Genomic DNA, 19,501 nt, shown 5'->3' with positions numbered 1-19,501 from the left:
TGACCCAGTGAGCCTCACTGACCACTGGGAACCGAGACTGCCCCTCCATCAACTGTGTTTTTAATTAAAGGCAGACACAAGGCTTTGCATTTCATCCCAGACTACAACTATGTCATCTGTACAAGAGACTGCTGAGACATTCCCCAGCGAAATCCAAGCCGGCTGCGTCGCTAAGGCATCAGCGGAACACACACATGCCCTCCACATTGCCTGCACTCAATTACAGCCCCATTCATTGCAAGCTTTCTTACAGTTTCTGCAATAAGGAGTAGTTGGGACAAACGCAGAAGGGCAAGGGCAGGTCTTGGTGTCACTTCCAGGAAGGCAAAGCACTTAAATACATGTACAAATTCCAACCCAAGATCTCTGCGCCTGGGAAATTACCCAAAGTACTAAACAACCCATTAGCTCTGACCCTGGCATAATTGAATCTGGGAATTTAGTGAGAGAGTCTGTCTCTCCTAACAGCATTGAAGATAAAGCCTACCAGATCGCAGATAAATTGCTGGCATTGAGGAAATCTTCTGCAGTAAAGCTCTTTGCTGCACTCAGAACGTCAGAGGACGTATTCCCACGGTGTACGGTGCATCAGTCACACAATACTATTAGCTGGCACAGGTAGTATTTAAAGAGATTGCAGATAAGAGTTTAAAGAGACTGCTTGCTAAGTGCACAGATAATCCTGCTCTTCTACACAGGGAACTGCAGCTTCTTAAAAACAGGTTTAATTTTATGATTTTTACAAGAAAATTAAAGATCCATCCTATGTAAACAGCCCTTCTGTCACCTGGGCTGCTCACAGGGCAGAGGAACCACCCCCAGAGAGCAGAGCAAGGAAACCCATGACCCTCAACGGCTGTTGACACCGATGATTTTGGCCACGCTGCTGCATCCCTCATCTTTATTACAAATCCTGGAATAAATCTGCTGCTGGTTGAAGGTATCAAACCACGTAAAACCAGCACACTGGGGCTGGATCCAGCACTGCAGAGCAAATATCCCTCATCCCCCTCCCCCCTCATAGGGGCATTTCTTTGCATCAATACGTAGCAGTCGGTTTACTCCTTACCAATGGCTCCGCACACAGTTAAGCATCAGGATAACAGCGCCCAGGCAGTAGCAGGCAGCACGTGGAGAGCCGAAGACTTGGCTGAGCGCTCGTGTTTTGTGCTCCCATCTGGCTACCTGAAGAGACAACAGAAAACAAAGCGGGTGGTTGGAAGTGCCTGGGCACACGCTGCCCCAGGAGTGTGAATCCCACAGCCTCGGCCCCACGCGGGGACACACGCCGCCTGCGTGGCTTTGTGTGAGAAGCAAGTGGAGGCCACTGATGGGACGTGGCTTAAACCAAGCCTGGGGATGAAAGCTCCTTCTCCTACCCATGCCAGCTCCAGCTAGTGCTTGCATTGCATATGCCCTTGCACACCAGGCCAGCCAGCAGCACCAAGAACCAAAAAAAAAAAAAAAAAAAATACCCTACACATTAGTTTTGGGGAATATAAGGCTTAGACAACATGTGTGCAACAAGGCTAAGAGCATTCCTAAGGCTGTCCCTAGGCCACCAAAGCAAACAAGTCCCTGTCACAGGGCCTAGTATTACTCTCCTAGATGGAAAACACATTCCCAAGAGGGGATGGACCATAGGGACACCCAGATCTCTCCAGGCTCTGTCATCTCCTACACCCAGCCTCGGGGATCATACCCAGCAGGAACCCTTCCCTGCACACATCCAGAAAAGTCTGACAAGCATTCTCCCAAGCTCCCCTCAGGCAAGATCTACTAGCTTTACCCAGAGAACTGCTTCCACTTGTAGAGCCTGAACCAGCTGGCCTTCATTAGCACTCGCCAATTGTAGCCATTAAGGTCTCATCCACACTCATCACCCTTCCCTGCACGGCTGTCTCAGTCCATTCCATACAGCACGTCAGTGACAGCCCAGGACTCACGTGTACGCAAGCAGCATCTCCAGGGAGGCATTAGCATCCTTTACAGCACATTTTTCTCTGGCTGCAATTTTAAGCTCTGTGTTCTGCAGAAGCTGATGGGCCCCTGCCCAAAACATCTCGCAGCTGAGGTGCCCTCTCACCCTGTGAGGCTGCTGCACACAGGTGCCTGGAGCTGCTCCCAAAATCTGCAGGGCTGGATCCACCCAAGTCACCAAATCCAGGACCCTCACTCCCAAGCTGACGAAAATCCTTACAGCTACTCTGTTTTCTACGCTTCCTGTATCCCTCAGAAAGCTGTCGTTGTATTTATTGCCTCTTTTAGGCTCCATTTTCAGGCGTCAAGCCTGGGGTTTGGATCAGACCCTAAATTCAAGCCAAGCAGAGCACACCTGGGCGATGAAGCGGGAGGTGGGAGTCAGCAGAACATCTCAACACCAATTTGCTTCTCAGACACGGCTGGCACTTCATTAGCTTCAAATGCACTTCACTCCCTCACATAGAGCCTGGGCAGCTTTTGGGAGGCACCTGCAACCCAGCTATTCATCTACTCTGAATGTATTTGGTAATTTATTGGCTCTATTTGAGCAGAGAAAGGCAGCTTTGCAGGTCCCGCTTTCTTCCCAGGCTGATGCAAAAGCACAAAGTGCTGCTGGTGGAGGGGGACTGTTGGCTTCAGGAGGGGAGAATGATGAAAACCTCTGATAAGCAGGGCACTGATTTCACATGCTGAGAGCTGATTCAATTAGTTATGCAATGATTGCTCTGAAATTACAAATCCACTCATGACAGAGAGAGCGGCTTCACTGCCTTTTTCTGGCTGGTATAAATAGTTTGTATTCTAAATTGAATTTAAAACACCGTGCGTCACACTGCTGCTAAAATGGGAGCTGCTGTTTGAATGCTGAGAGAGTGGAAAAAGAAATATAGGATGAGTTACCACCTTAGGAAAGTAAAAGGAAGTGACCATACAGGTGACTGAGCCACAGATGGAAAAATGGAGCCACATGCCAGTTATCTGTACCAACCTCCTAATTCCCTGGAAATTATTCTGGTGGCGTTTGTACGGATGGCAGCTCCTGGCTCGCTTTGAGAGCTTCGCAAAGCATCTCAGCCAGCGGCAAAGCTGAAGCTGAAAGAGAAGGCAGCGGCGCTGGGATTAGAGGGGAGAGCCTGTGTGCCTCTGGGAGCTGTTGAGGGAATTACCCTCACTTTTAGAAAGGCCCATGTGGGCAGCGATGGAGCGCAGTGGGGCGAGGGGACGCGTTTCCGAGCCCCTCGGGACAGCAGCTGGCTCAGCTGCATTGGGATCGCTCCCAGCACAGCCTGGCTCACGCTGCATCACGTCGCTGCTGACTCCCCGGCTGGGACCGAGACGCCAACTTTTATTTAGTTGTCACAGCTTTAGGATGGGACCCTGGGCTCCTTTCCGAGCCCACGTGGGAGTCATCCCGAGGAAAGCAGAGTGGGAGCCTGCGTGGGGCTGGAAGTGGTGGCGCCCGCCAGGCCCCGCGGCGCTATTTCAGCAACAATTAATTTGTTCCGGTTCTGGTTCTATGCCGTGAACAACCAATTAGTTCTGGCTCGGTTCTAATTTTAGTCATTTCTAGCTAATATTAGCTCTTGTTCGACCCATGGCTGCGCAGCTGGCTTAATAGTTTTATAAAATCATGAGCCGACGTGTTATTATTTACTGCATAACGGATGCAAAATGCTTTCAGCATCCTTCGTGGCTGTGTGCGGGATGCGGCAGGGCTGAGACCACCAGCCCCCTGGGGAGGGCTGTGGCTGTTCCCGGGGAGCTATTTGCCCTCCCAGCTGAGACCAGCACTGTGCTGCCCACAGGCAAGTGCAGCATCGGGAGGGAAAAAGCCCCATACCACAGCTGTGCATCCCAGTGAGGGAGGGAAGGGAGGATTTTTATTTTTCTTCCAACTTCCGAGCTTGGAAACTGAGTTATTACAAAGTTTCCTGACTTACCCAAGGGTCAAAGCAATAGAAAAATTCAAGGCTCCTTTTCCAAAGCTCCCAGCCCTCTGCTTTCACTTTAGGGATACTTGGTGAGGGCTGTAAGTAATTTTTTTAATGTTTCCCCCAATGCTCGTTATTGAAATAAATCAATGAGCGGATGTGGCTGCAAAGCCAGGGAGTGCTCTTGGGTCCCATGTTCTGCCTTTGGCAGGCCGTTTCGGCGCTCGCCGGGGGCAGGCGCAGCCAGCTGATGTTCCCAGGGAATCGTCTCTTTCTCGACGTAAATTTGGGACTGATTTCTGCGTAACCAAACTGAGCCACCTCCCCAACCGCTCGGGCAACTGCGTAAACAAAAATGAAAGCACCGGCACGTGTTCCCCTGTGGCTGTCCTGATGCAAAATGGCAACGTTCTGAGTTTTCTTTTCTTTTCTCAGGCAGGCAAACCTTCCTGAGCCACCTCGAGAAGGGCCACGAATAACCGTCCAAAAAGCAATTTAATCTCACAAACCTGTCTCTGCAGCTGATCAACGGGAAATGCTCTTTACAGCCCTCTGTGCATGGCAGACCATTGCCTGTCATTAATATTTAGTATTTGTTTCAAGGAAATTGATTATTTTTGTCTGCCATCCAGGGAAGCTGGCTTTTGAACACGCTACATTTTAATTTGCTCAACCCTGGCTCTGAAATAGAGACTTTGTGCTGTTTTGCATGACTCCATTCCTGTATCTGGCTCGCCCCAGAGATGGGGAATGAAACCAGGTGGCCCAAAGGCTCAGGTTAAGGGACATTTTGCTTCTCGATACTAATCAGCCAGTCTATGTCCTCGCATTGCCCCATTGCCATAGTATCCAAAGAAGACCGTGCAGGCGCTAGTGAATTTAGCCTTGCAGCATGCCTAGGAGACTGGGATGGATTAGCAGCTCCCTTCAACCCAAGGGAAACTGAGGCACTGGGGGGATGAGGCAAATGGTTTCCCAGCTCTCTGAGGAGCGGGGCAGAGGGGCTGTGCTTGCATCCCGGGAAATCCTGGAGCCATCGCCCACCCAGGGAGATGCTCTGTCCACTTCTGGGGATGCTCTTGTCCTGGCCAAACTGTTGGCACAAAAATGTTCAGTGCTCAAGTCTGGGCTGGAGAAAAGATGAGGGCAAATTCAGATGAGATATAAGGAAGAAATTCTTCCCTGTGAGGGTGGTGAGACACTGGACCAGGTTGCCCAGAGAAGCTGTGGCTGCCCCCTCCCTGGAAGGGTTCAAGGCCAGGTTGGACGGGGCTTTGGGCAACCTGGGCTAGTGGAAGGTGTCCCTGCCCGTGGCAGGGGGGTGGGACTGCGTGGTGTTTAAGGTCCTTCCCAACCCAAACCGGTCTGTGATTCCGTGACAGTGAACAGGATATGCCACCTTCATTGTACCTGTCTGGCAGCATTTGCCAGCATGAAGGTTTCTGTCCCACCATGTGGGATCTAGAAAGCAGCCTGCTGAGGGACTCAAAAGTCAGAAGTTCTATGAAAAGCCCAGAGGAAGAACAATCAGCTCCCTGGGGCACGTCTGCGCCCTGGTCGCAAGAGGATGCACGTACATAGGGTGAGGCCTGGATGCATGGATGCATGGATGATTCAGCCCTAACTCAAAAAAACCCATTCAGACAAAACCAACCTGAGCAAATTTTTTATCTTTGTCCTTCAGTCTGGCCTCTCCCAGGCCAGCCGTGGGGGTACGTCCTCCTGTGGGTGCTGGGGCAAGAGAAACCCTGACTCTGGATTTAGATGGCTCCATGTGAGCATCTCCCAGTGGGTGAGATGTGCCCTGGCTGGCTCATAACCTGACAAAAGGACAGGAAACCTGATGTTACCTTTATTTCATTACGGGGACCAACCTCTTCCCCTGTTATGAAAAATCCATTTTTCCTTTCTGATTCCCTGGAATCCCTCGTTAAAGCACGTGTTCTCTGTTCTCTGTCACTGCTTGGATGCTGGAAAACGACCCTGCTTGCAGCTATTACGTTTATCTAAAAAACAGGGAGGAAAAAGATACACCTGAGCACCCAAATTCTGCCTGTGGTCCTCCCAAGAGCGAGCGGGGAAGCAGAGAGCCAAGGCAGAGTGCAGCAGCAGAGCAGGCTGCGATGGAAATACACGTCCACAGCCCGCCTGTGAGCACCAGGGCTGGCTGACCTTTGCCGAATGCCAGAGGAGCCAGCCTCTCTGGCTGTCCCAAGTGGCCGCAGAGGAAATGAGTGTGGCCTGACCTTATCCCTCCTAACGAACCACGCTCGAGCCCCTCTGCAGTCAGCAGCACTTAGTGCAGATTTATTGACCACGTGCTGGTAGGGCAGCACTGGTTCAACACCATGGCCAGGCTGAAAGCTCCAGCCTGGGCTCCTGGGGCCACTCAAAGCAAACGTCCGAGTGCTTGTGCAGCTCCTAGGTCAGAAAAATTCAGCTTTTCTAGAAGATTGCAAACCTTAGGAGAGATGGGAGGGGAAACTGCAGGACTGGTCTTGGGGAGGACTGTGCACGGCAGCCTCAAGGGGTGTGTGGGGGCAGTTTCTGCAGCTCGCTAGCACAACACGGGCATGGCTCCCTGTCCCCGGCACAGGAACAGCACCAGCCAAGGCTGGCATGTGGCCCTGTGCAGCCTCATCCGAAATATCAGCCCACCGAGCGCCCACCCGGCACCGGGCACAGGCTTTCCGAAGGCATGTGCAAAAAACGCCCCGGGGACCAGCGTGCCACTGGCAGCAAGAACATGATTAGCAGGAGCTCTGGGCAGCGAAGGCAGGAGAAAAAGAACAGAACAAACCACGGTTTAATTTGTACAAGCTGGTAATTATAGTTGCTATCTGTCTGAAATCTCTATTGAGTTTATTTAAATATGTTCTCCGTGAAGGCCATTCAGACAGGAATTATCAAGGTGTTGCAGCAGAGGAGATAATGCCATGCAGTTTTCAACAGATCAAGGGCTGATTAGGAGGAATTAATTAGCTGCTTAAACAGTCCTTGACTCGCTGCAGCAATTAGCCGTCACCTCCCCGCAGTCACGTTCCCCGTGCAGCAGCGGCGGCGATACACAGCGCCCGTCAGCTGAACTGCCTTCCCCGCGCCACCGGTGAGCACCGGGCCAGCCCTCGGTGGGTGCGTGGCCCCGGGAAGTTGCCCTAAACCCACGAGGTTTAGCCCACGGCCAGGGTTTGGCAGACAGGCAGCAGAGCACTGGGCTGCGGTGACCCCCTCGCACCCGCCGCGACGCTCATCGCTGGTCGGCAAAGCGCATCCGCTGTGACTCCCAACACGAGGCAGACAACCGGTGTCTTCCCTCTTCCAGCCTTCAGCGGGCCAGTCCTCGTGCATCCCCCATCCACCATTTCTTACGTGCTATGAGCCACCAGTTCTTAGCTGCGTTCCACCACTGGGACCAGCTGATGATCCAGCAGCACTAATCCCACGTGCCGTCGCTTGCCGTCCCTTTGGCATCACCAAAATGCCATCACCCCCACTTCTGCCCACCCGAGCTATCACCCAGCCTCCCCAAAGCCCTCATCTCACCCAGCCCTGCCTGCTGCAGCCCCCCGATCCTGCTACAGACCTGCTTGGGGACTCTTGCTGCTCACCCTTCCTGGCATGGCCCGTGGTTGCGGGACCCGTCCGCAGGGCACAGCCAAGGTGGGCACCAGCTCCAGGTCTGGCTGGGGCCAGGTGCCACAGGGCAAGTACTTTTTCCCTTTCAGTATTTCTTCACTGAATATAAAAAAGGAACTGCTGAATGGGAAAAGTGAATGGGAAAAACTGGTGTTGCAGAGCTACCTGGGGAAAGCAGGCGGAGCCGTCCCTAGGCAGACACGTTCCAGAGACAGGAGGAGAAGTTGGCACTCAGGGCAACCATGAGACCACCTTCTGTCCCTCCTGCACCCCGGGGGAGCCGGTCGCAGGCTGCCAGCTCCTGCCAGCACCCCGATGGGCTCTACTTTGTTTAATTGCTTCCTGCCTGCACTGGAAAAAGCCTTGGCAGCTCTGGACTACCTAATCTAGGGACCAAGTTACTCCTCTGAAGGCTTCTCAACTTGCAGGCACTCAATTACAGAGAGCCATGAGATGGTAATGGAGCCCGAAAGCTTTTTAGCAAATGATTAAGGTCCTGTGAAGTTCCCCAACTAAGTACTGGGGCAGCAGCTTCCAGTTCATGCAATTAAAATACTGAAGCGATATTAGAAGAGACAAGCACCGTCTTAACAGTTTCATGTGAGCTCTAAGACAACGCAGGCTGGAGACTTTGCCCACACAGCTTATAAAGGTCTTTTTTATGGTAATGCACCAAGATAAGATGGACTCAGAGATGGCCTGCTGATGAGCAACAGGCACTGGGGACAACAGGTGACAGCCTGTGCCACGCACGTGGAGACAGAGCAGGGTGGGGACTCCCGTTGGAGCCTGGAGGCTCCAGGCACCCCGATCTGATGGGCAGAGACCTGACACATGTCCCAAGATATGGGGACAGACCGGTTCAGCCACAAAAGGTCTCCCTAGGAGGCCACACCAGTTATTTTTTTCCCCTTTCCCACTTCCCGACTGGTACGATGGCAATAACAGCTGTCAGCAAGCCACAGCTGAGCAGGACAGCTTAGCTCATCTGTGTCTGCCAAGGGCTTTCCGTATGGAAAGGAAGGCGTCAATTTGACTCAAGAAAGACTTTTCCATTGCCTTTCACAGGCTCTGGATGGGGGGGTGGTTGTTTATTTCAGCCAAAAGAAACAGCAGCGGGGTTTTGGAGAGATGGGGTTTCGGTATGTAGACTAGCTACGCAGTGATACCACGGCGTGGAACAGCCAGTTGGAACGATGGGGCTGTACACCCGGGTGACAGAGAGTTTCACGGAGGGAAAAACCACACGTTTGCAGGCTCTCGCAATGGAACTGGAGGCTTGGAAAGCACAAAAGGTTGCAAAAAAATGAGAACATCCAAGGGGCTGAAGAAGTCAACAAGTGGAAAGCAGGGCGGGCTCCTCTCCAAAACCAAGGGGGACGTTGGGGAGCTGCAGCGCTGAGACAAGCCGGTGTGACAAACCCTTGCTGCCTGCAATGCCCATCACCCAAACGAGTGAGTTAAGAGGATGAAACACAAGCTGGAGTGCCTCTTCTAGTGACTTTTCCCCGACGAAGCCAGCGCACCGCTGCTGAGGGGGTCAATGGGGTCCAGTCTGAGCACTCTGACATAGGGAGAAAAGTGACTCCAATTCTTTAGAAGTGGAAAGATGACTGTTAAAGAAACCCAGCCTGCCTCCACCATGTATGAGTTTAGCTTAAAAAATAAAACACCCTGCATCCATTCCCAGTGAAAGTAATTGGACTGAAATGGTACAGGTCACCTCAACCAACAGCCTTGAGTTGCGGAAACAAAACAAGCTGGCAGGTAAACAGATAAGGGTTTCGTAAGGACTAGGTACGCTTTACCTCAAAGCCATCCCTTGAGATTACCTCCACACGGGTCTTTACCTTGAATCCACTCATGATAAACAGCTAGATAATAAATTTCATTTCTCTAATAGTGTTTATGTGATTTGTCAAAGTACCATCTCATTAGCTGGTTGCAATAAAAACAAGACCTTGCTTAACGTGCGCCAAGGCAGCCCAGGTCCATCGATGTTCCATGAGCCACATCCTCTTCAATAAAAACAAAAATGACACGGAATATGGGCTGTATTTGATAGCAATTTCCAACACAAAACCTGAACAGTTTCTCCTCAAGGCAAGGCGCTCATGATTTATGTCCGAAGAGCTGGAAGCTGAAGGCAGGTGATTTCGAGTAACCCAGAACAAGCTGTGTTAATTAATTTTGAGAGTAGGCATAGGGAGCCCTTATGAGCAGCTTTCTGAGAGTGAAGGGGAAGGACGATGAGCTCCAGCCACATGGAATCAAGCTGCACAGCCCAAACCAACTCTCCCGGCCAGCAAAACCCATGGAAAAAGTATTTACGAAATAATGATTTCTCCAGAGCACAGCACGGGATGGGGAAGGACCTTTCCAGTCCCAGTCTGGGACATGGTGGGGATGGCCAAGCACTGGCAGGGACACGGGCTGTGTGGGGGAACGGGACCCACCCAGCTCCTCTAAACCAATAATACAACCAAATAAAATAATCTCCCGAGATTAGGGAAAGGCAGAGGCTTTCTACACAAGTATTTGGGGCTCTGCTGGAGCTCAGAGAGAAGGCAAGTGCTGCCAGATGAGCATCTCGTGAGCAGATCAGTGAAGCACTTTGCCCAGCGCTTTGCCGGATTTTTTTTTCATCTTCCATGCCCAGGTGACTTGGCCCACACTCAAGCTTCCCATTGAACACAGTTTCCATCCAGAAAACCACAAACCTCATATTTTCGTACATTTTTCTGAAGCTTGCAGCATTTTCTCTGAGCAAAACAGGTCTGATTCTGCTCAGGCAGTCCATAGCAGGCACCATCCCAAACCAACCAGAAGCAAAGGTGTGTGTCGGTCTCTCAGGTGAATGAGACTACTCTGCCCATCTCACATCCTGTATTTGCTTATTTTTTTTTCCCGTTACTCATGCACCACTAAAAAAAGCAAAGCTGGGGAAAGTGCTTGAAGTGTTATACACACAGCAGCTTTACCGAAAGAGGCTGTCTACCCAAAAGACCCATTTTCAAACAAAGCGATCCAACAATAGCACTGACGATGTTTGAACTGGCATCGATTTAGAAAGACAAGCTCTTTGCTGCACCACACTGTCAGCAAGCACTCAGTACAAATGCCACGTTAGAAGACAAACTCCTCTCTTGTTTTTTAAGACTTCCCTTCTATTTTCATGCCTCCGCTCCGTTGCGTTATTTCCAAATCAGGCCCCGGATCCCAGCGGATCCACAGTGCTAAGGTCAAGTCCCTCCGAACTCGTTGCTGACTTCAACACCTTGGGTTTGGTTTTAAATGTCGGGACGAAGCTTTCTATCTTCATCACAAAGCATCTACCCTGCTCCTCAAAGCCTTCCAGCGATTGCTGCAAACCTCCAGTTCAAATCGCTATCGCCGTTGCAAATAAGATCAGCCTGATTAAAACCCAGTTATTCTAGCTGCAATAAAAGTGGACTGTCTTCAGCAAGTGTAAGAAATATCCTCTTACTGAACTGAGACAAGCCTTCACTGGCTCCAGCTAAAAGGAGATTGAGGTCACCTAATGACTCTGACATTTCTTACAGCCTCTGATTCATTGCAAAGAGATCGTATAAAGCTATACCAGAGATGTCAGCTAATTCAAGTGGCTTTTTGCTCTCCTGTATGACCTGTATTTAGCTGCAGATAAGCGTTTGGGTACCAGTGTGAGTACGCAGCTCTGTCACCGTGTCCCCAACCAGCTGGACCTGCAGATGTGCCACTGCCTGCAACTGAAAACCGGGGCTGGATGCTGCAGTATTTCAAGTTGGCCAATTCTTCAAGCAGATGTGGCCCATGGGAGTGGAAATACTTTGGTTCTGTTGTCTTAAAGACTGAATCAGAAGCTCCAGTTTGCCCAATGTGTGAGTAAGAAGGAGCTGGCAGGAGAGAAGGGGACGGAGAAAGGCTGAGGGTGATCAGCAAGCAGAAGCCTCTCGAGACACAAACACATCAGCACACAACCACACAGCCCCACACAGAGGAAGAAAAAAGCAGCCAAGCCATCCCAGCACTGCCTGGGATCTTGTGTTTAATGTGAGGGTTTTCAGATCCGGGCATCATCTTTACAGTTTGCTCTCATTAATAGGTTTGCTTGGATTCCAGCTCAGCCCAGCTCATTAGCCACACCACTGAATCTGACACTAATTCTGGATCACGCCTATTGCTACAAATAAATAATAAAATTGCCTCCACGCAGGGGTTGTTTTCTTCCTCTCTGCCCCTAAAGCAGGTCTGGTAGCATCTCATGTATCCATTAATGAAGTCCATTATATCCAGAGTTTCTCAGCAAGTAAAAATTACAATCATTAGCCAGTGACTGATGAGAGACAGAAACACCATTTCTGCCCAGGCTGGCAATAACAGTACGCCAAGTACACGTCCCAGCGAGTCGAGCCTTGCTCTCCCATAATATGGTACCCAATGTTCTTCATTAGCATCTCTCTTTTTAATAGAGCAAGACAGCGTCCTGTGGCAGGTCGCAATTACACACAGCAATTAATTCAGGGAGAAACAATGACGGGTGTCGCAGAGGCACATTTTGCAGAGGGGTTGTCAAAAGGTGAAGTGGAAGATGATTAGGAACATTTTAAAGCCCTGCCTAAAACTGAAAACAAAACAAGTGGAGGCACAAGTGACAGCACAGTAAAGGAGACATGGCTGGTTTCCTTGTAAATTACTTTGTAATTTTTGCTTTAAATAGTAAAGAAACACAACAATTATTCTTTTGGTCGTAATACCCCAATGACCAGGACCAGCAGTCTCGGACCAGGACTTCTTGTGCCATTTGCAAACAACACACAAAGCTGGCTCTGCTTCTCCCAGAGCTGCAGCTGCTCTCTTGCTGCCCTTTTGTGAAATTAAGGTTTAATTCTCTGGAATAAGTCTGCTAATAAGGACTCCCAACACACCCATCCTCTGGACAGCGTGTACTCGCTCATCGCTCCCCCCAGGGCTGCGACGGGAGGGGGGACGGGGAAGGGGGGAGTAAAAAAATAAATACGCCTCACAGAGCACAAAATGCAGGAGAAATCTAATACCCCTTCGCAGAGTAGTGAGAGTTCGTTGGAAAAGAGGTACTGGTTGCACCGGCGGCGCTCGGCAGAGCACTGATTTCGGCTGGAGGGCCTCCCGTCCTCGCGCTGCTCGACATATCACGTTCCACGCTCCGTGTTAAGCCTCCCCTGGGAACATTTCCCACGGCGCCGAGGACACGCATGTTTGCGATGCTGCTGTCATCCCGGCAGCCAACAATAGAGAGGGACAATTTGATCTTTATGTAAGGCGGGCAGCCGCGCGCTCTGTTCCCCTCTGCTCGGGGATGAGACGTTCAAACCGCGCGGCACAACAAGTCATAACAATCTGAAGGGTTAAATCAAACCCCTGGGGCCTGCTGGTGTTATCACCGAGGTTCCTGTGGGTCTCGATGGGTGCAACCACGTGCCCCACAGTATTTATTTAATGCAAGGAATGTAACCCAAAAGCCAAGCGAACAATCAATCATCCCCAGACCCCGTGATCTGCACCCCAGGGGAGCTCCTTCCTCCTCTGCAGCCTCAAAGCCCAATGCTGAGATGCACACACGAGCCCTGCACACCGTCCTCAAACCCTCTTACAGTCTTTTGCTCCACGCATTTGTGGAGGTGGGTGGTGGAGGCTGAGCAAACCCTTCCAGCTAAGGATCCCCACACATCCGTACCAGGGACCAAAGGCAGGTTGAGCAATGCACTCGCTTGCCTTTGGTCTGGAAAATAATCGCACGACAAAGTCTTGAAACGAAACTAATTCATTGCTGCTCTCTAGCCTTGGGAATCCAATGCGTAACTCTGCAGTCATTAAAATAATGTCCTGGCAAAAATAAACAGGAAAGGGCACTTAATAGGAATGCTCTGTAGTTAAAAATATTGTATCTCGTCTGAGGTCATTCAGTTTTTAATAGGAACAGCCAAGCATGCCCCAAGGTGATCTGATTTGGTATCACTCCAGTCCTGTTATGGCTGTACACCGTAGTCACAGATGGATGGACGGGGGTTTTTTTTTCCGGTTCAAAATCCTCCCGGGATTTTGTAGATTGAGCATCTGCTGTCGGACTCACTGCAGAAAACACAGTTCTGAGGGAAGAGGCAGGAACAGGAACATCTGACTACAAGAGGGGATTTGGGATCCCTCTTCTCTTCACCCAACAAGACTGATGAGGAGGATGCTCCTTTTTCTTTCTAAAAGGGGCATTTCTGTAGCAAAGGAGAGGCTCAAGCCAGAGGCAGTCACACTGAGCACCAGGCAGGCACAGAGCTGATGCTGGACAAAGGGCACGAGGCAAGAAAACTAGGCAGAAGTACTTTAAAGGATCATAAAAGCTGCATGGACATTTTCCTTCCCTGAAAATGTCTTTGTGCTTTTATGGCAAGGAGCTGCTACAATTACAGCTTCTTTTATAAGTGAAGCACAAACCAGATAATGAGCAAACCTCCCACCACACAAAGGAGGCGACGAAGGCGTTCTGTGAGCCCTGACGGTCAGGCTTCCCCGCAACAGCCGAAGGCAGAGAAAATTGCTAAAACCCATCTCCATTTCACCTACTTCAGGAATGTGAGCTGCTCACAGCCTGTTTTTTCCTCCCAAAAGCACAAAAAGGATCACACCAAAAATGACTGTACCTACACAGGCAGTGAGTGAAAACCCTCCAGCCAGAAAAAGCAGCAGCTCGCATGTCCTGACCTGCAGAACAAGTCCACGGCTGCATGATCCCTAGTCTGGAGGAGCAAAGAGAGGGAACAAAAAAGGTTTCGTAAGGAAAAAAAACCAAGCATGATATTGGCAGGTAATGCACCGTGGAGGTTCATGATTTCAGTGACTCATGGGAAAATCAAGAGCTCCTGCCAGCCTTCCTCTCCCTGACTCCAATATTCACTGGGAGATCAGGGGAGTTTGATGAAGCCACACGCAGGTGCACAAGCCTGGGGATTTCAGCTTTTCTGGCAACCAAATTTGTAATTTTCTAAGAGAGTTGCCCCTCTTTCCCTGCACATGAGCAAAAACGAAGGTTCAGATGGCTTGGCAGGGAAAAGGAAAATGAGGCAGCGTCTCGCTGAGTAGGGCTATTTCATCCCACCCCACAGCCCTTCCCCTGGGCCGGGGCCACGCTCCGAAATCAAAGCCCTTGCTCTGAACAGCCAGTGCACCGCTGCTCCCCTCCCTCTGCAATGTATCAACCAAAGCCACTGTGCAAGCATGCTCACGTCCTCCATCAATGTAACACATCAGCACCAGCCTCCAAAAATCGACTATTTCTCCCTGGGTTGGGGTAAAGGGGTTTTAAAGCTTTGTCAGGATGCCTTAGAAAGGGGAATGTAAGGGAGCTGACACAGGCAGGCAGCCCTGGGGGGAGTGTAGATACTTGTTTGCCTTAACTGAGACGAGGCTCCTAACATTTATCAGGAACCGGTGCCCACCAAGTGCTGCTGTGATCGAGCTCCTGAACTATCTGGTTTTGTACTCAAGAGAGCAGGGACGTGGGATGCTCCTGCCAAGTGCCATTTCCAGCTACTCATGTCATTGGGGATATGATACAGGTGGAAAAGAGGAGGGTTTTGCTTTACTGATTTACTAATCTACTTCACTACCCATTTGCTACTGCCAAGTGAGCAACTGGAGATAAGTATCCCCTTGGAGTTCATCAAGGTGGGGAGAAAATAGAGAAAACAAGGAAGCGACTTCTTTGGGGCACTGACCCTGTGTGCCACCAGCCTGCTAGAAGCCAGATCTAGCACCCCCACCACGAAACCCCGATGCCTCCCTCCCCACCACGAGTCTCCAGGCATGCAGGAGATGCAATGGCATCCTGATGGAAGCCGGGCAGCGGAAATAACTTCCTAAGAGCACTCAGCAGACTGCGTGCCTCTGCGTTTTTTCGTCAGAGCAGCCTATTTTGGGAGATCCCATCCTTCTGGGAACTGGGCAGGCTTCTGCTAAATGCTCTACGCCACGGCACAGCCAGAAAACACTCAGCTCACGTCTGAGATTGCAGCAGGCACACAACCCGGGACGGCCCGATGTCCCAGGGGAGGCAACGGGTTTCCCCGCTCGGGGCTCCAGCAGCTCAGGGCCCCAGGGCTACACACAAACGCTACCAAAGCCCAGGGCCATACCATCATCTTCCAGGCCTTCCGGTCTGGGTAGATCATACTACTTTCTTTTTTGCCTCCAGCTGCATTTTTTGCTTTGTCCCATGGGATGCAGGTGGTGGTAGACTCACTGTTTCATAGACTAACATCTTTGAACAGCACCTCATCCGCAGGAGAAAGTGTTTAGCAGAAGCATAGCAGGACAGGGATAGAGTTGGACAGAGAGGAAAGGGCCTCTCCCAGCTTCTAGGGTCTACAGATAATCACTCTGATGCATATGGAAACAAGACTCTTGGCTTAAATACATTTTTCCATCTTTTGTACATGTGCTGACTTATTCTAGTGGGGCTGCCAGCAGTCCACAGTTTATTTTTAAAACACTAAACAAGAAAAGTCCAGTATACACAACAAACACCCTGGGTTTCTAGAGAAGCATTCCACAGAGGCTAAAAAAAGGAGGTTGCTTTTTGGGACATCTTGGCCATGATCCACAGGGGACTGAAGTGAGAGAGATTCTGACCTCAGTTTAGAGAAACGTCGAGCAGGCACATCGTACACCAGCTGGATCCCAAATTCACGCTTGGGACGGGCACAGGAGAGGCTCAGCTGCCCAAGCACACCCTGCCCTAGCAGGTACCTGTGCACCGTGGTTGGGCAGCTGCCCAAATGATTGCCACCGCCTCACCTGGAGCCCCGAGGGCTGAGACCCTGCCTGGCTCAACGCACAGATGAAGCATCTCAGCTCACAGCTGCCTGGCCAGGCTGGGCTCCACGATCTCCCGCCACTGCAAGCAACTCAGCCTGCAAGGACATCATAAAAAGATATTGCACAGCTTCTTAAAGAGGATTTAGATGAAAACACCACCACCCCTAGCTGGGAGGCTGCGGGGAAGCGGTGCTGGGACGAAGGACGTGGCTCTCTCTCAAGGTGACAGCGCTCCTAATTGTGTCACTCCAGCCGGCAGACTGGAGGATGCGACCCAGTTTTGGTGCCTGTTATGCAGCTCGCAGCGGTGCCGACACACTGGAAAAGCTCAATTTAGGAGCCAAATGGGCACAGTGTTACACACCCAGCCTGGACTCACTCTGTTACGAGACGGCCCGAGAATCGATGCCGTCCGCTCACCGCTCGCGTTACAGCATCACTGCAAAGCCCTCGCCGCCTGAGTGGGAAGTGTTACCAAGTCACTCAGAATAAAATTGCCACTAAATGCTGTTTGGGGGAGAAAAAAAAAAAAAAAAGCAAATCCTCGCTCTTTCTCAGGCATTGTAGGAAATGAAAACGGCTATTGCTGCCTGGTAGAGAGTCCAATTACGAATAATGTGCGTTCTCTCCCTGCACAAAGGATGAAAGGCATCAGAGCTGGTGGTGACATTTTAAGAGCGGAGATGTAAGAGCGAATCCAAGCCTCATTGCAAGCCCAGCTTTACCCCAATAAAGAAACACTTTCTGCAGTCAATTGCCTTGCAGTGTAGCTTGAAGCCCCGCTATTGATCTAGCATCTGTTATAAGCAGATCATCATTGTCGCTGTGCCCTGGCTTCTACGACAGGATCTAAAAGCACTTTCCAGAAGATGTCTGTGGGTTGTTTTTCTGCTCTCACCCACGGTTGCAGGCAGGCAGAGGTTTGCAGGAGAGCCCGCAAAACTCTCGCAGGTTTGCAGAAATTGAAGGCCAGAAAAAAAAACAACAAATCATTCCAACTCATTCATTTCCCAACCCTCTAAACTTCAGCTAACCAAGGTGTACTCCCCGCAAGGCTCTGCCTGGCCACTCCAGCCCAGCCCTGCAGTTCATACCCTGCAGTTTTCTTTCCCCAGTGAGGTGCTAACATGCCACCATCAAGCCACCACTCAATCCTTCCCTTCTGTAAAACAAACAGGGAGAGCTGATGAAATCCCCCAGCACCAGGCATTTTTCTCCTGTCCCCGAAAGGTTTCTCGGAGTTTGGCTCACTGAGGTCTGAATCCTGACAGCTCCCAAGCTCCTGGCCACTTCCCAGCAGCGTGGGGAGGTTTTGGGCCAGGCACCTTCCTCCGAGTTTAGCAAGAAGTGGTCAGAGGTAGGTGAAATCGGGCTGCCAGCGCCTGCAAACTACCCCCTCCCCGCCGGCGCAAGCACTTCTTATCCACTTGGCAGATTCCTCTAGTCTCCAAAGAAGGAGAAAAGGATGAGAAATTAAAAATAAATGAATCAAGAGATACACATCCATCAGGAGCCAGGCGTTGTCAGCCCAGGTCCCTGTGCAACTACTTCTTTAATCAAAACCTCATGCAGTTTAAACACTTGACAGAAGTCTAGGACAGAGATCTTGTTACCCTGAACAGGAAAAGCTGCACCCTTGAAGAATACAATGATGTTTGTCTGATGGGGTCTATTTTCTTTAAAATCATGCTAAATTATGCTAAGCTTGTTCCTAACCATGTCATGTGAGGTTTCGCCCTGCAGATTCCTGCCGGATGCATGGGTGTCTGAGTGGGTCACAGGAGGTGACGGGAGGAGCGAGCTCTCGGGTGGCAGCTGAAAAGATGCCATTTCTAAATCGGTCCGTGACGCCAGCTGTAAATTTTTAAGAGGTTCAAATCAAGAAAAAGATTGCTGATGGATGTGCTCCCCACTTGAAACTCACTTGCGTGGTGACGGACGTCAGACTACCTGGCTCATGGCTATGCCACTTGCCTGTTTGCTCTTGGAAGTGTCAGAAACCTTCCAGCTTTCTAGAAACTGCCTGTGTGCCAAGGCTCAGTGAGCTCTTTAAAGCCTCCCGCATGCAGGTTATCTGCCTCTCCTGGCTTGAAAATGTTTGTCCCCGAGGAGCTGTTATTTAATACCTTCCTTAGTTACCAAGGGATGGGAAGTTTCTCCCATCGTTCTGCGGCTTTTCAAACACAGATGGGATTTATTGAAGTTTCTGCTGCTCTGACCTCATTAACGTTTTACGGCATGGCTCCAGCGACGTGCCTACTCCTCACCAGGTGCCCCTCAACAGCCCCACGGTGGCTCAGGTCTCCTGGTTGCGCTGAACATCCTTGGGGAGTTTTAAGTGACTTCATCTGCAAAACGGCTTCGCTGCTGCCTTTTGGGACCTCGCCTGCACCCTGCCTCACGCGGGACCACAGCTCCCCACAGCTCCTTTCATAACAGCCACAGCGGGTGGGAAAGCAGAGACAGCACGAGGAGGAGAGAAGGGGGGAAAAAAAAAAGGAAAAAAACAGAGAATAGTGCAGGAACACATCCAAGCTTTGCCACAGACAACATAACCTGGGGGCCATCTGGGGACAGGCAGGATTTTAATTGGCATGGAGTGGGAACAGCAGAAGAGGGGGTGCGAGCCCTGGGTTTGGTGGGGAAAGGCAGTGGGCAACCCTGAGGCAAAATTCATGGTACCCCCCCAGCACATCCCCACAGGGAGGAGGGTGGGAATTAAGAGTCCTGAGGCATTTTTTGGAGAGCTTTTCAACCCTGCAGAGAACAGGAGGGAGCATCAGCACAGCCTGGCTGGAGTCCTGCAAATTGCCCCACTTAGGCTCTGGTCCTCTGAATTGCTCTTAACTGAAGTACATAAATCGACCTGAGGAACATCAGGGTTTTCTCCAGAGCCACACTCCCCCACAGTCTTCAGAGTTTATGCTTCAGCCCCAAACCCTGCAGGTTTTGCCCCAAAGAAACATGCCTGGTGCTTACCAGGGCAAATGGTAAGCACCAGGCTACACTCGCTACGCTCAAGGCCTCAAGATGTGCCGCTCCACCGGCCGAGCACCGCACGGAGCCGGGGTTTCCCCACCACATATTTATTCAGAGGCGCTGCA

General features: G+C 50.8%; 1 protein-coding gene across 3 annotated transcripts in view; it reads right to left on the bottom strand.

Moving 5' to 3' along the window:
• The window catches only part of PEMT (phosphatidylethanolamine N-methyltransferase), a 43,383-nt gene that overhangs the window by 18,558 nt on the left and 5,324 nt on the right, over positions 1-19,501 (bottom strand). For all 3 annotated transcript variants that reach the window (XM_074841118.1, XM_074841117.1, XM_074841116.1), the window contains exon 3: positions 1,070-1,185. In XM_074841118.1, the coding sequence (XP_074697219.1) occupies positions 1,070-1,185 (116 nt within the window). The remainder of the gene's footprint in view (positions 1-1,069; positions 1,186-19,501) is intronic.

This window comes from Strix aluco, chromosome 15 (genome assembly GCF_031877795.1).
Source record: "Strix aluco isolate bStrAlu1 chromosome 15, bStrAlu1.hap1, whole genome shotgun sequence".
In the NCBI taxonomy this organism is placed as follows: domain Eukaryota; kingdom Metazoa; phylum Chordata; class Aves; order Strigiformes; family Strigidae; genus Strix; species Strix aluco.
This window is presented reverse-complemented; position numbering and strand designations above follow the sequence as displayed.